This window comes from Leuciscus leuciscus (assembly GCF_965113295.1).
Source record: "Leuciscus leuciscus genome assembly, chromosome: 6".
Lineage (NCBI taxonomy): Eukaryota > Metazoa > Chordata > Actinopteri > Cypriniformes > Leuciscidae > Leuciscus > Leuciscus leuciscus.
The window spans coordinates 45,403,283-45,415,716 of record NC_138730.1 but is presented as its reverse complement, the minus strand read 5'-3'; the positions used below and the strand labels follow the sequence as shown (position 1 = coordinate 45,415,716).

At 39.5% G+C, this 12,434-nt stretch overlaps 1 protein-coding gene across 4 annotated transcripts in view; it reads left to right on the top strand.

Moving 5' to 3' along the window:
- Positions 1-11,107, top strand: part of sbno2a (strawberry notch homolog 2a) — a 66,174-nt gene extending 55,067 nt beyond the window's left edge. For all 4 annotated transcript variants that reach the window (XM_082172921.1, XM_082172922.1, XM_082172923.1 and 1 more), the window contains exons 30-32: positions 6,380-6,456; positions 6,852-7,042; positions 7,300-11,107. In XM_082172921.1, the coding sequence (XP_082029047.1) occupies positions 6,380-6,456; positions 6,852-7,042; positions 7,300-8,456 (1,425 nt within the window). In that variant the 3' untranslated portion in view covers positions 8,457-11,107. The remainder of the gene's footprint in view (positions 1-6,379; positions 6,457-6,851; positions 7,043-7,299) is intronic.
- Positions 11,108-12,434: the final 1,327 nt, after the last annotated feature.

Here is a 12,434-nt window from a genome sequence, read left to right as displayed (position 1 = left end):
CGACTGGGAAGAGACGAGAACATGGGAAAATAATTAACACCTGTTCTAGTAGGAGCCCAAAATCAAGACTCAAGGGCATAATGTGTCCTCTTTAATAAATACTCTGAAAACAATTTAACTTTCAAGAGTTGCTTTAAGTGTTTTCAGAGTTGATTTTATAATTTTTCTAATCAAAAACTCATGTTCATGGAGTAGTCGCTTTTTACAGAGCTCTTCTCCGCTGACACTAGATTTTGATTGTTTTTGTAAATTAAGTACCATCAGTTCACCTAACAGGCGATAACAACCTTTTGAGAGTTACCAGTTGTCAGTTGTTTTGAATATTTCGTGAAGTTTAAGTGGATTGAGCGCGATTATTCGGTGTGCGCAAAATGGCGTCGAAGAAATCTTCAAAAACCGTTGCAGCTAAGGAGGACGCCAATTCAAGTGATTCTATCGCACAGGGAAATGTGAAATGTGGTGCCCAAGGAGATGATTTAAAAAAACTGATAGAGGACAAGATGACAGCTCTAAGTGTTCGCTTGGATGCGTTGGACGCCACGCTGGTTAACTTGCAGTCAGAACAGGCCGGCATTAAACAAAAAGTGGTGGAGATTGAAGGTGCCCTGAACGGGACTGATTTACGCCTCGGTGCGGTCGAAAAGGTGTGTGAAGATTTGCGTGCGGAAAATAAATCTCTCTGGACTAAACTGAATGACTTGGAGGGACGCTCTCGCAGGCTAAACCTCAAATTTGTGGGAATAACCGAGATGAGGAACGGGGACGCCCCTCTGTGTTCATTTCAGACTTGATCACTGAGCTCTTCGGTCGAGACAACTTCCCTAAACCTGTGAAAATCGACCGAGCTCATCGGGCTCTGCTACCCAAGCCGTCTGAAGGACAAAGACCTCGCACTATAATCGCACGGATCCACAATGATCGGGATAAAGATTTAATCCTTCGTCTGAGCCGTGAAAAGTTTCCTCTGGAATATAAAGGAAAGCGGATTCACATCTTCCCTGACTATACTCCGGAGGTGACCGCGAGGCGACGTGCTTTCAGTTCAGTCACGAAAGCTCTACGGGAGGCCGGATTGAAATGGTCCCTGCGTTTTCCAGCGAAACTGACACTGCATCACAACGGGCGGGAGCGCACTTTTGAATCTCCTGAGGAGGCTAAGAAGTTTGTTGATAACTTGTCGAATGACTCAGCGTAACTTTTATGTGTGACTCTACTCAGCTTGATCTGAGTATGGTCCTCGATTATCTGAAGTGGACTATTTTTGGATTATTTTGTTATTCTCTTTTCATCGTGGTACGTATTTCAGTTGAATGACTATTTGCGCGGCGGAGAGCAGCTTTATTTCTGTGGGTGTGTGTTAGCCTACTCCTTGTGTGTTTCGTTATTTCTGCTCTTTTTGGGGCTAAGGTAAGCTTAGTTTAACTTTGCACTCTTGTTGTCTCCGAGCTGATGGGGAATACTTGCTGCTTCGGTTCTTGGAGCAGCTGTGGGGAGTTCTTGAGTTCTTTTTTTATGTTTTGTGTTGCACCAGATAATGCTACGATTATTACTATTTTTGTGTTTATGTTCTTTAAGATGCCGTATGAGTAGTGACACTACTACTAATAGTAATAGCGATGCTGAAGTGAATATTACATTTGTAAGTTGGAATGTAAGAGGAATGGGGCACCCGATTAAAAGGGGAAACGTTTTTGCACATTTAAAGTCATTGTCGGCTGATATTATTTTTCTTCAGGAAACCCATATTAGACCCAGCGAACAGGTTCGGCTTAGGGCAAATTGGATCTCACAAGTTTATCAATCCACTTTTTCCTCTAAAGCCAGAGGGGTGGCTATACTTTTTAGGAAATCTATTCCTTTCCGAATGCAATCTGTGGTGTCTGACCCAGCGGGAAGATATATTATTGTATCCGGATGTATTAATAATTTCCCGATTACATGTATTAATGTTTATGGACCAAATAAATGGGCTTTTTTCAGGAAATTATTTGGACTTATTCCAGATACTAACTCGACTAATGTGATAATTGCTGGAGACTTTAACTGTTATTTGGATCCTCATCTTGATCGTCATTCTTCACAAGTTCCTCATCCTATTCAATCGGTTGGTGTTTTAAATAATTTGATAAAATACATGAATCTTGTGGATATATGGAGATTACTTAATCCGACTGCTCGTGATTATTCCTTTTTTTCTCAGGTTCACAAATCCTATACACGTATTGACTATTTTATTATTGACTCCAAACTAATTCAGGGGGTGACTCGGTCCAAGTATAATAATATTTTGATTTCTGATCATAGCCCTGTTTCTATGGGTCTGAAAATTTCACTACCAAAGGCGCAGTATTGTTGGCGTTTCAATCCTCAATTATTAATGGATAAACAGTTTCAGTCTTACATGTCTAAGTGTTTACACCAATTTTTGGAGACTAACGACAAGGGGGATGTTTCAGACTCTTGTCTGTGGGAAACATGTAAAGTAGTGTTGAGAGGTCATATTATTGCATATGAATCCTCTTTGAGGAGGGAGAAGCCTAAGCGCCTGGCTGAGATAGAATCAACACTTCCATCTTTAGAACAAATGTTCCGTTCATCTAAAGCTCAGAGTGACCTTAACGCTATTCTTAAGTTGAAATATGAATATAACTCTATTTTGAGTGATCATGTCTCTAATTTGTTAATTAAACTTAAACAGAAACAATTTGAATTGGGTGATAAGGCAGATAAGCTTCTTGCCAGGCAACTAAAAGGTGTGCAGGCTAGTAGGGCCATTCATCAAATTAAATCTCAGAATGGTACTTTAGTAACACATCCTAAAGAAATCAATAATCGTTTTGTTGAATTTTATAAGCAGCTTTACTCATCCAACTGTTCTGAACTGAACATTACAGGACAGCAATTCCTTGATGCGGTGGACTTTCCAAAACTTAATGAATGTGCCAGAGAGGAATTAGAGGAACCGTTTACTCTCTGTGAAATTTTGGAGGCAATTAATTCATTTTCTAATGGTAAAGCCTCAGGCCCTGATGGGTTTGGGGTGGAATTCTATAAGGCTAATGCAAATGCAATTGCTCCTTTGTTACTTAGAATGGTAAAACCATTCGATTGAGAGGGAAATATTTCCCGACTCTTTTTATGAGGCACATGTATGCCTTTTGAAGAAAAAAGACAGAGATGTTACGGAGCCTTCTAGTTATAGGCCAATAAGTCTTCTTAATTGCGATCAAAAAGTAATTACCAAGATTTTAGCCACCCATCTGAATAAGCATGTGGCCTCGTTAATTCACCCAGACCAAACTGGCTTTGTCCCAGGACGATTTTCTTTTTTTAATTCACGTCGCCTGCTAAATATTTTGTACAGTAAGCAGAGTAAGAGCTCTAAGGCAGCTGTTCTTTCTTTAGACGCTGAAAAGGCCTTCGATCGAATAGAATGGAGTTATATGTTTTCTGTGCTGGATCGGTTTGGCTTTGGTGAGAATTACAAACGAATCATAAAAATGCTTTATTCTTCTCCCAAATCTGCAATACTCACTAATTCGGATAGGTCTGCTTTCTTTCCTCTTCAGCGAGGTACACGACAGGGCTGTTGTCTAAGCCCATTGTTATTTGATCTAGCTTTAGAACCCCTGGCCATCCATCTTCGTAATCATTCTGAGATCAGGGGTATATGAATGAATGAATGAATGAATGAGGCATTTATATAGCGCTTTCATATGTACTACTGTACACCCAAAGCGCTTTACAATCATATCAGGGGATCTCTCCTCAACCACCTCCAGTGTGCAGCATCCACTTGGATGATGCGACGGCAGCCACAGTACAACGGCGCCAGTGCGCTCACCACACACCAGCTATAGGTGGAGAGAGGAGAGAGAGTGATAGAGCCAATTCAATGTAAGGGGATTATTAGGAGGCCATGATTGGCAAGGGCCAATGGGTGGAATGTGGCCAGGACACCGGGGTTACACCCCTACTCTTTACCAGAAATGCCATGGGATTTTTAATGACCACAGAGAGTCAGGACCTCGGTTTTACGTCTCATCCGAAGGACCATATATCATGTGGTCATTCTGAGGTTAAACTTTCCTTATATGCAGACGACCTGCTTTTATAATTGAGTGACCCTTCTTCTGCTTTGCCATTTTTAATGGAATCACTTGAGGTTTTTGGCTCTTTTTCTGGTTATTCTGTTAATTGGGAGAAAAGTGTTTTCATGCCCTTGGGGGAAGGGTTGGATGCTCAGTTTCGGAGGTCATTACCTTTTAGAGTAACAGAGGATCATTTCACTTATTTAGGGTTAATCATTCCGAAAAAATTTAAACAAATTTTCACTCAAAATTTTGCAGAAGCCATAAATAAGTTTAAAATATCTATTGATAAATGGAGGGTGCTTCCGTTATCTTTAATCGGTCGGGTCAATGCTATTAAAATGGTCTCTCTACCTCGTTTTGTTTATCTTTTTCAGAACCTGCCTATATATTTGCCACATTCTTTTTTTAAACAATTAGATTCTCTCGTTTTGCCATTTATTTGGGGTTATAGAGCACATCGAATTTCTAAGGACCATTTGCAGAAGCCAAAAGAGTTGGGTGGTCTAGCGCTACCTGTTTTCCGTCGTTATTATTGGGCTGCTAATGCCAGGGCTATGATGTTCTGGCGGCTTAGTGATCAATCTGCTGATAAACTGATGGACATCCAAACCCAGGTGGCTGTACATGGAGGCTCGGTCAGTTGTTGGTAGCTCTCTTGCTGCTATTCTTTTTTCGAACCCTGTACCTTTTAAGAAGTCACAATGTAAAAATGTTGTTGTGCTCAATTCCATTAGAATTTTAAATCAACTGAAGACTGTTTTGAATATTACGCGTTCCTCAGTGCGCCAGTCCATCTGTGATAATCATCATTTTTTGCCTGGCCAGTCAGATAAGGTATTTTTACTGTGGAGAAGCAAAGGACTGACCATGATTAAGGACTTCTATATTGATGGACAATTTGCCACTTTCGAGCACTTGTATAAAACCTTTGATCTTTCCCAATCACAATTTTTCCGATATCTACAGGTGCGCCACTAAATTAAACATTCTTTTACTGAGTTTCAGGAGTTACCTCAGGATCATTATCTGTATGATCTTTTTGGTCAACCCCCTAATGCCAAACAATTGGTGACTCGGTTTGTTTCTTTGTTTGCATCTCATTTTTCAGTTTCTTCAGATCACATCAAAGCAGCATGGGAAAATGACACCGGAATTAATATCTCAAACGAGATTTGGGAAGAAGGGCTGAAGCGAATCCATACCTGTTCTGTTAATTTTGGGGATATTTAATTTAATTTTATCAATCAATAAATTCCTCTTGAAACAAACTTTGTTGTATTATTTTAATTTAATACTGTGAAGCTGCTTTGATGCAATCTGTATTGTGAAAAGCGCTATACAAATAAACTTGACTTGACTTGACTTGACTTAATGCAAGATTACAACTTATTCAGTTTAAAGTGTTGCATAGATTACACTATACCAAATCTAAACTTAATCAAATTTACCCTTCAGTTTCCCCGTTATGCGATAGATGCAAGAGCGCTGATGGGACGCATGCTCATACTTTTTGGTTTTGTCCTGAGATTTCTGAGTTTTGGCAGAATATTTTTCTGTGGTACTCAAACGTTGTTGGAGAAGATATCAGTCCAGATTTGGGGTTAGCATTGTTTGGATGTTCTGACCCTATATTAGCATGGACATATTCTCAGCAACTGTCTCTTATGTTTGGTATGGTGGTGGCTAAAAGGGTGATCTTGATGGACTGGAAGTCCACTGTACCACCCAGCTTTCATAAATGGCTCGCTGAAATGGTTGCTGCCCTCAAGCTCGAAAGGATTCGTTTCTCTAGAGTGGATGCTTCTAAAAAATTTGATAAAGTCTGGGGCTCCTTCCTTAGGCATCTTTCTAAGAGTTGAAATATGTTTGAGCCTATGTAATATGGATAACTTCTCTCTTTTATCTCTTCACTCCATTGTTAATGTTTTGTCTTGTTAAAGTTTATGTATGGTTTTAAGTTTTTATTTTATTTTATGTATAACATATTCTTTGTATACATTTTGTGCATCTTTCTTTGTTTTGTGCTTGTATAAAAACTGTTATAAATAAAATAATGAAAAAAAAAAAATAATGAAAAAAAAAAAACTTCATTTCCTCATTTAGACGGTGAATACAGATGTTTGATTGACTGAACTAAATGCATAACTAGCCCTAAAATACAATGTTGTAAATACATAAATAATGGATATAATGGATAAAAAATAGTCAACAATGGCATTTTAAAAATAGTTTTTGCCACTTTTCATGGCACTTTTGTGTAAAGTGTTTTTCTTCCCGCTCTAAAGGTGACGCCTGATGAAGCAAAGGATTTCTGGGAAACTCAATTTGAATTCTCCTTCAGCAGCTGCACCCATGCCAATTGGTGAGTGACATTATGTGTGTGTGTGAGCAATCAGAAGAGACTTGTACCCTATTAATACATTAAGATTTTCTCAGTGCCAGAATTTTTTTTTATTTGCTAGGTTTTTTATTGCAATTTGAGCTAATTATTTTAACAGTAATGCAACTCTGTAAACTGATTAAGCTTGTGTGTGTCTAAAGGTGCGGTCACATTTACTGTTGCTCTGCGTAATTTCTCAGATGATACAAAATGTAAATGCATAGGCAAATCTCTTCACCATTGGAAGTCCATCAGACGCAATTCTTCATCGCACCAATTCCCATTAAAATGACTGGATTTTTGCTCATGAAATTTCACTGTGTATTGTAAACGTGAACGAACTTTAATAGTGTTGTACATCTGTGTGTTCCTCATAGGAAGGGTAAGTGTAAGCAGATTGAGGAGGGGCATGAGTGTTTTCTGGGCATGCGTCTCAGGCAGTATCACATGCTGTGCGGAGCTTTGCTGAGGGTTTGGAAACGAGTGTCTGATATAGTCTCGGACGTCACCAACTCCAGCATCCTGCAGATCGTACGACTCAAAACCAAACAGAACAGCAAACAAGTCGGTGAGTTGACCTTTTGTTATCGGTTACTACTCAATAATGTTTCCTAGCATACCAATAATTGCAATTGCACAGTGCATTAACTAATGTTAACAAGATCTTAATAAAGTATTAGTAAATTCTGAAATGAACCAAGATTAATAAATGCTGTGTAAGTGCAGCTCACTATTATTTCATGCTAACTAATGTAGTTAACTAATGCTAGCTAACGAACCTTATTGTAAAGTGTTACCAAAATAACGATCTTGTGTGTGTCTCAGGAATAAAAATCCCAGAAAACTGTGTGTCCCGTGTGCGGGCTGAGCTCTCTCGGATGGACGAGGAGGTGAAGAAAGCGCGGCGAGAGAGAGAGCGGTTCGCAAACGACCAGCGTATTCGCCAAGAGATGCTAGCCAAGATGATCAACGCCCGCAAGCTCGTCACTAACCCTCCCCACTCCCTCCCGAACCACCTTCACTACCCACAATCCCTTCTGCCACCTGTGGTGCAGCCAAAAACTGAAGCCGTCAGCGAGGTCCTGGATCTGACCATCAGCCCCTGCCCTTCGCCGGACGTCAAACCACCCGCGCCAGAGCTAAACGGCGTGTCCCTAAACGGAGCGATGCTAGTCGGAAGAGCGCGTCCACTCACGGTTGCTCCCGAGACGTACAACCTCGAAGAACTGATTTCCCAGGAGCAGCAGAGACACAGACAAGTGCCGTTGAACTCGAACATGCGCTTGTCGTCGTCGCATGCGGCTTTGAACATCCCGCAGCAACACGTTCACACACTAAAGCAGAATCATTCATCATTCGGGGTGCTAACGCAGCAAAGCGGCTCCCACGCGCAACCGTCCGCGCAATACAGCGCACTTTTATCGCAGCTGCAGCGAAGCCACGATAAATCCCTCGTGCTGCGGCTTCTCAATCAAATGCAACAGCAAACCGTCGCCTCAGCGCAATCCTCGCACCAGAACAGTCAACGCATGGCGCATTCATCGAACTCGCACGTGCAGCTGTCAAAACCACACGCACAGTTACACGTGCAGTCGCACGTCAGTCAATCCGCTCACGAGAGAGCGTCCGGTGCAAACAGTGACTTTAATTTCGACGAATTAGACTTTGGTTACCCTTCGCCCGACTTGCAACTCAAGTACCCGTTCACCTCACAAGCCCTGCCATCCTCGACTCCGCCTCCTCATTACTCCTCCTCCCTTTTTGCATCGGGTCCTCCAAACTCCTCCCTCTCTGACTCAAGCTCCTCCTCCTCGCACTTCACTCCTTCCTCTTCCTCTTCCTCCGAACAGACACATCAATTACCCAATGGACACAGCAGCATTGACCCCTTAGATACACTAGATCACATGATCCACGGATCATCCTCGGATCACCGACAGTCCGTCATCCAGTTTAAATCAGTGGACTGGGACGCCACCTAGCGGCTCGTGCTACGCAACTGGTCAAAAGTTTTGTGTTTCTTTTCCCAAGTCATTCTCAGTCCATAAGCTAAGAGTTGCATTCGGCTCATTGACGTTCAATGAAGATGATTTAAAACACATGGGCACTTGAAATCAGTTTGGTTTTTATTTGCCTTATTTGAAGCAATAGGGCTTTTCCACCCTCCATTTCATCACATCAAAACATCGAGGTAAAAGAGATATTTATTTATTACGACATTGGTGTATACTGTTTCCTATCTTAGGGAGTTTATCTTTTTCGAATGAATGCCTTCTGTTAAATCAGTGCCTTTATCTCCTTCAGATGCAGTCTTGTGTGCGTACATACATATATATATATATATTTCTAGACAGAGTAGTGCTATATTATTTATTTCCTCCGGTGTCTATCCTCTACCCAGAGATCTGTGCGGCGTACGGACCCGATCGCATGATTATGAACCTGCTGTTTGACCCCCTCAACCCTGTGAATTCCTCCATTTCCTCCTTCATTTCAGTAATATGAACACAGGGATCAGATTCGTTCACAATATCGAGGTCATAGTGATGGCGAGCAGAATACTCCGCTTGTGTAATTTCTCAGGTATATTATAGACTCGTCACTGTCCAAAAACAAATGATTATTTTATAAAAATGTAATAGATTGCGGGATGGGTCGTCGTGAGCTTTTGGGGATTGGAAACCAAATTATTTATTTGCAGATCTTAAGCCCGGGAACACGCCAAGCCCAGAACTTAGTGCGGCGGCGGCGTCGTCGTCTCGGTTACAAAGCTGCGCTTAAACGCACCAAAAGGAGTAAAGGCGACTGTCAACTAGCACATGCGTGTAAGTAAATATCTATATCAGCAGGCATCAAGAGTCAAATTCAAAAAGGGAAACCGAAACTAGGACGCAGACCGTAACACAAAAGCACCATTTTGAATATCAGTCACGCTCATGTTATTATGAAAATATTCATGCATTCGAATGCTCAGGTAAGATGACGTCAAATTATAGCAGACTTCTGTCTGTACCCGTCGTCTTTGCTCGCTGTCATCACTTTTATTCTCGTGCACAGTCTCGTTCGCTAAGCTGAACAGCCAATCAGAGTTCTCTCTCATTCTGACATGTTTGAACCGGCCCACAAATCCCTTCAAAAAAAGGCTTTTGACCAGAGCCAAAGCCGATGGAGGCTCAGAAGCAGCCCGACGTCGGCTTCGGTGTGTCTCGGTCTTCATGAGGTGAAAGAGCGCTGAACCACTGGACCTCACGCTGAGACGTCTTCATACCGAGTGAGAAAGTGAGACTTAGCAATAAAAACCAAACAAATGATTATAAAAATCAAAAAAACTGCCCCACGAACAACTCGCGATTCTCTTTATATCTGTTCAGAAGTGATATTTTTGAATTGTTTTCGAAGAATATTATATTTGTTAAGAGAAAACAATGGGTTTGTTTGTTTGTTTGTTTTGTTTGTTTGTATGAGGTCAATGTTTTTTTTTTTTCTTTTCGGTGGTGTTATTCTCGTGTAGTTGGAATGAAAGCAAATGTATTGGTGTCTTTGATATTGCTGTTCGTATTATTATTGTTATTAATACTATTATTATTGTTGCTATTTATATCCAAGGGACATTATTAGTAGAGGTAGACTTTATTATAATCACTTGTAGAAGTTCGAACACTTTTTCCAATGCCTTTTGTCAGGGTTTTTGTTTGATTTTTCTCCCAAAATACAGAATCAAAAGCCTGCAACCTGCCACCAAATCCACTGCACTGCGCGTCACTCGTTCCTCCGCTCGAGCTTCAGACGGTCCGCTCTTCTTCTTCTTATGGCTCGGGCGTCTAGATTCCCATCGCACCAAAGTTTTCTGTGCAGTTTTTTGCAGGCGCCGTACGGTCGTGCTTAATCTCAGGAAAAGTCGAGGGGAAGGATTCGGCGTTACATGACACTGACTACTGTATTCTACAGGCCTGGCCACCGTGTTCTAGACTTGAAGTGTATGAGAGATAATGCGAGTTTAGGAATATTGCTCGAGTATTACTACAAGTTCTCTGCTTTTGTTGTTTTTCTTTGTGATAATTTTATGAGAAATGATGCAAGCAAAGCCGTTACTGGATTGGCGAAATCATGTGAACAAAAAAAACAATCCCGTTCCCTTGAGGCTGTGATTGGCTCTAGTTACTCAATTTAAGCGTTTTTTTGTGTGTGTGTAAAAAAAAAAAAAAAAAAACCTTGCAGATGTGTTTTGCCCACTGTGTTTCTACTCCTTTTTTGTCCTGACAACATGCCAGAATTTTAATACTCATCTGCTGCCCCGGCGTTTTTGAAAAGAAATCACAAATGAACACTTTAATAATAAAAAGCAAAACATTTAAAGACTGCTACTGATTGTATGTATTGTTGTTGCTGTTGTTGATGATGATATTATTGTTATATTATTAATGTTTCCAGTTAGAATTCTGTTCAGCACTTTTACTTTGGGCTTCTTTGTTTTATCCCAATATTTATGAGTTTAGATGGAACTGTACATAGTGTAAACAAATGTGCCTTTTGACTCATTCTGAACATTTTCTACATTTAACAGAAGGAATATATTGTACTGCAATATAATTTTTAACAAACAATAAAATTTTAAGAGTTTGTTCAAATTGCTCATCTGTATCAGTCTGACAGTATTGTTGTCAAAAATACTATGTTATCAGAATATGAACATGCTGATTTATATCTGCGATATCTGAGAAACTTTGATATTTAAAAAAAAAAAAATTTTTGTTTTTTTATTTTTATTTTTTGCTTTTTAGATAAAATGACATAACATGACAACACAAACTTTGACATAAACATTCACTTATTCACATACAGATAATCAAAGGGAAACAAATCAATATATACACCAACACATACATACAGACCCCCCCCCCCCCCTCAATTCTCAATTTAAGATTACTAGGATATAAGTTTAATATAAAACATTTTGGTTCAAGAGAAATTGTAACATTGATTATTTTCTCTATCATAGTCTGCACTCCCTTCCAGAATTTCAAAATCTCTTCACACTCCCATATACAATGAAAGAAAGTACCTTTACATAAATTGCATTTAGGACAGATGTCTGTAATGTTCTTGTTGAATTTGTTTAATAATACTGGGGTCACATAAACTCGCATTAGCCAATTATACTGTAACAATTTCAATCTTGTCTTAACAGTTTGCTTCTGAGCGTCTGTAGTCTGACTCCATTCATTGATTGATATTTCCTCATTAAGGTCCTTCCTCCATGCCTCTAATCGAGAGTTTGCAGACTCCTGAGATCCTTCTACAAACATCTTTACTACAAGATCTTTACTACAACAATTTTTGGTGACTTCTTTTTCCAAGATAGATAAAGGTGGTGTATTTATAAAACATTTCTCCTTATTTGCAAATACCTAAAAAAAATATTTCTAGATATTTCGAATTTAGTAATCATTTCTTGAAAGGACATTAGTTTGTCTTCTATATACAAATCCCCTATATTTTTAATACCTTTCTCTGCCCATAATTTAAAGCCTACATCTATTCTACCCGGAATAAATTTTGCATTTCCCCATATAGGGCAGTAACGAGATAGTGACTTTGTATATGAGATACCCAAATATCTCTGCGTTTCATGCCACACCCTTACCATGTTTAAAACTATTGGATTTGTAACAGTTTCCTTCATTTTCTTTAACCCTCTGATGGTCTTTATTTATGTCTACACTCTAGAGACCCCAGACAATAACATTTAAATTTTGTAACAAGATAATAGTTGTTGTTTTTTACAAATGTAATTTTATTCTGTTTGTTAATGTTTTTACTCACCATTTGTGCAGTTTTTGGAGAATTTATGATATTTTTTAAATTTCTATAAATAAATAAATATTTAAATAGCCTTTTTACAAAAAAACAGCATTTGATGTAAAATTCACTTTATAAAAGACCCAGATTTCTAACTTTCA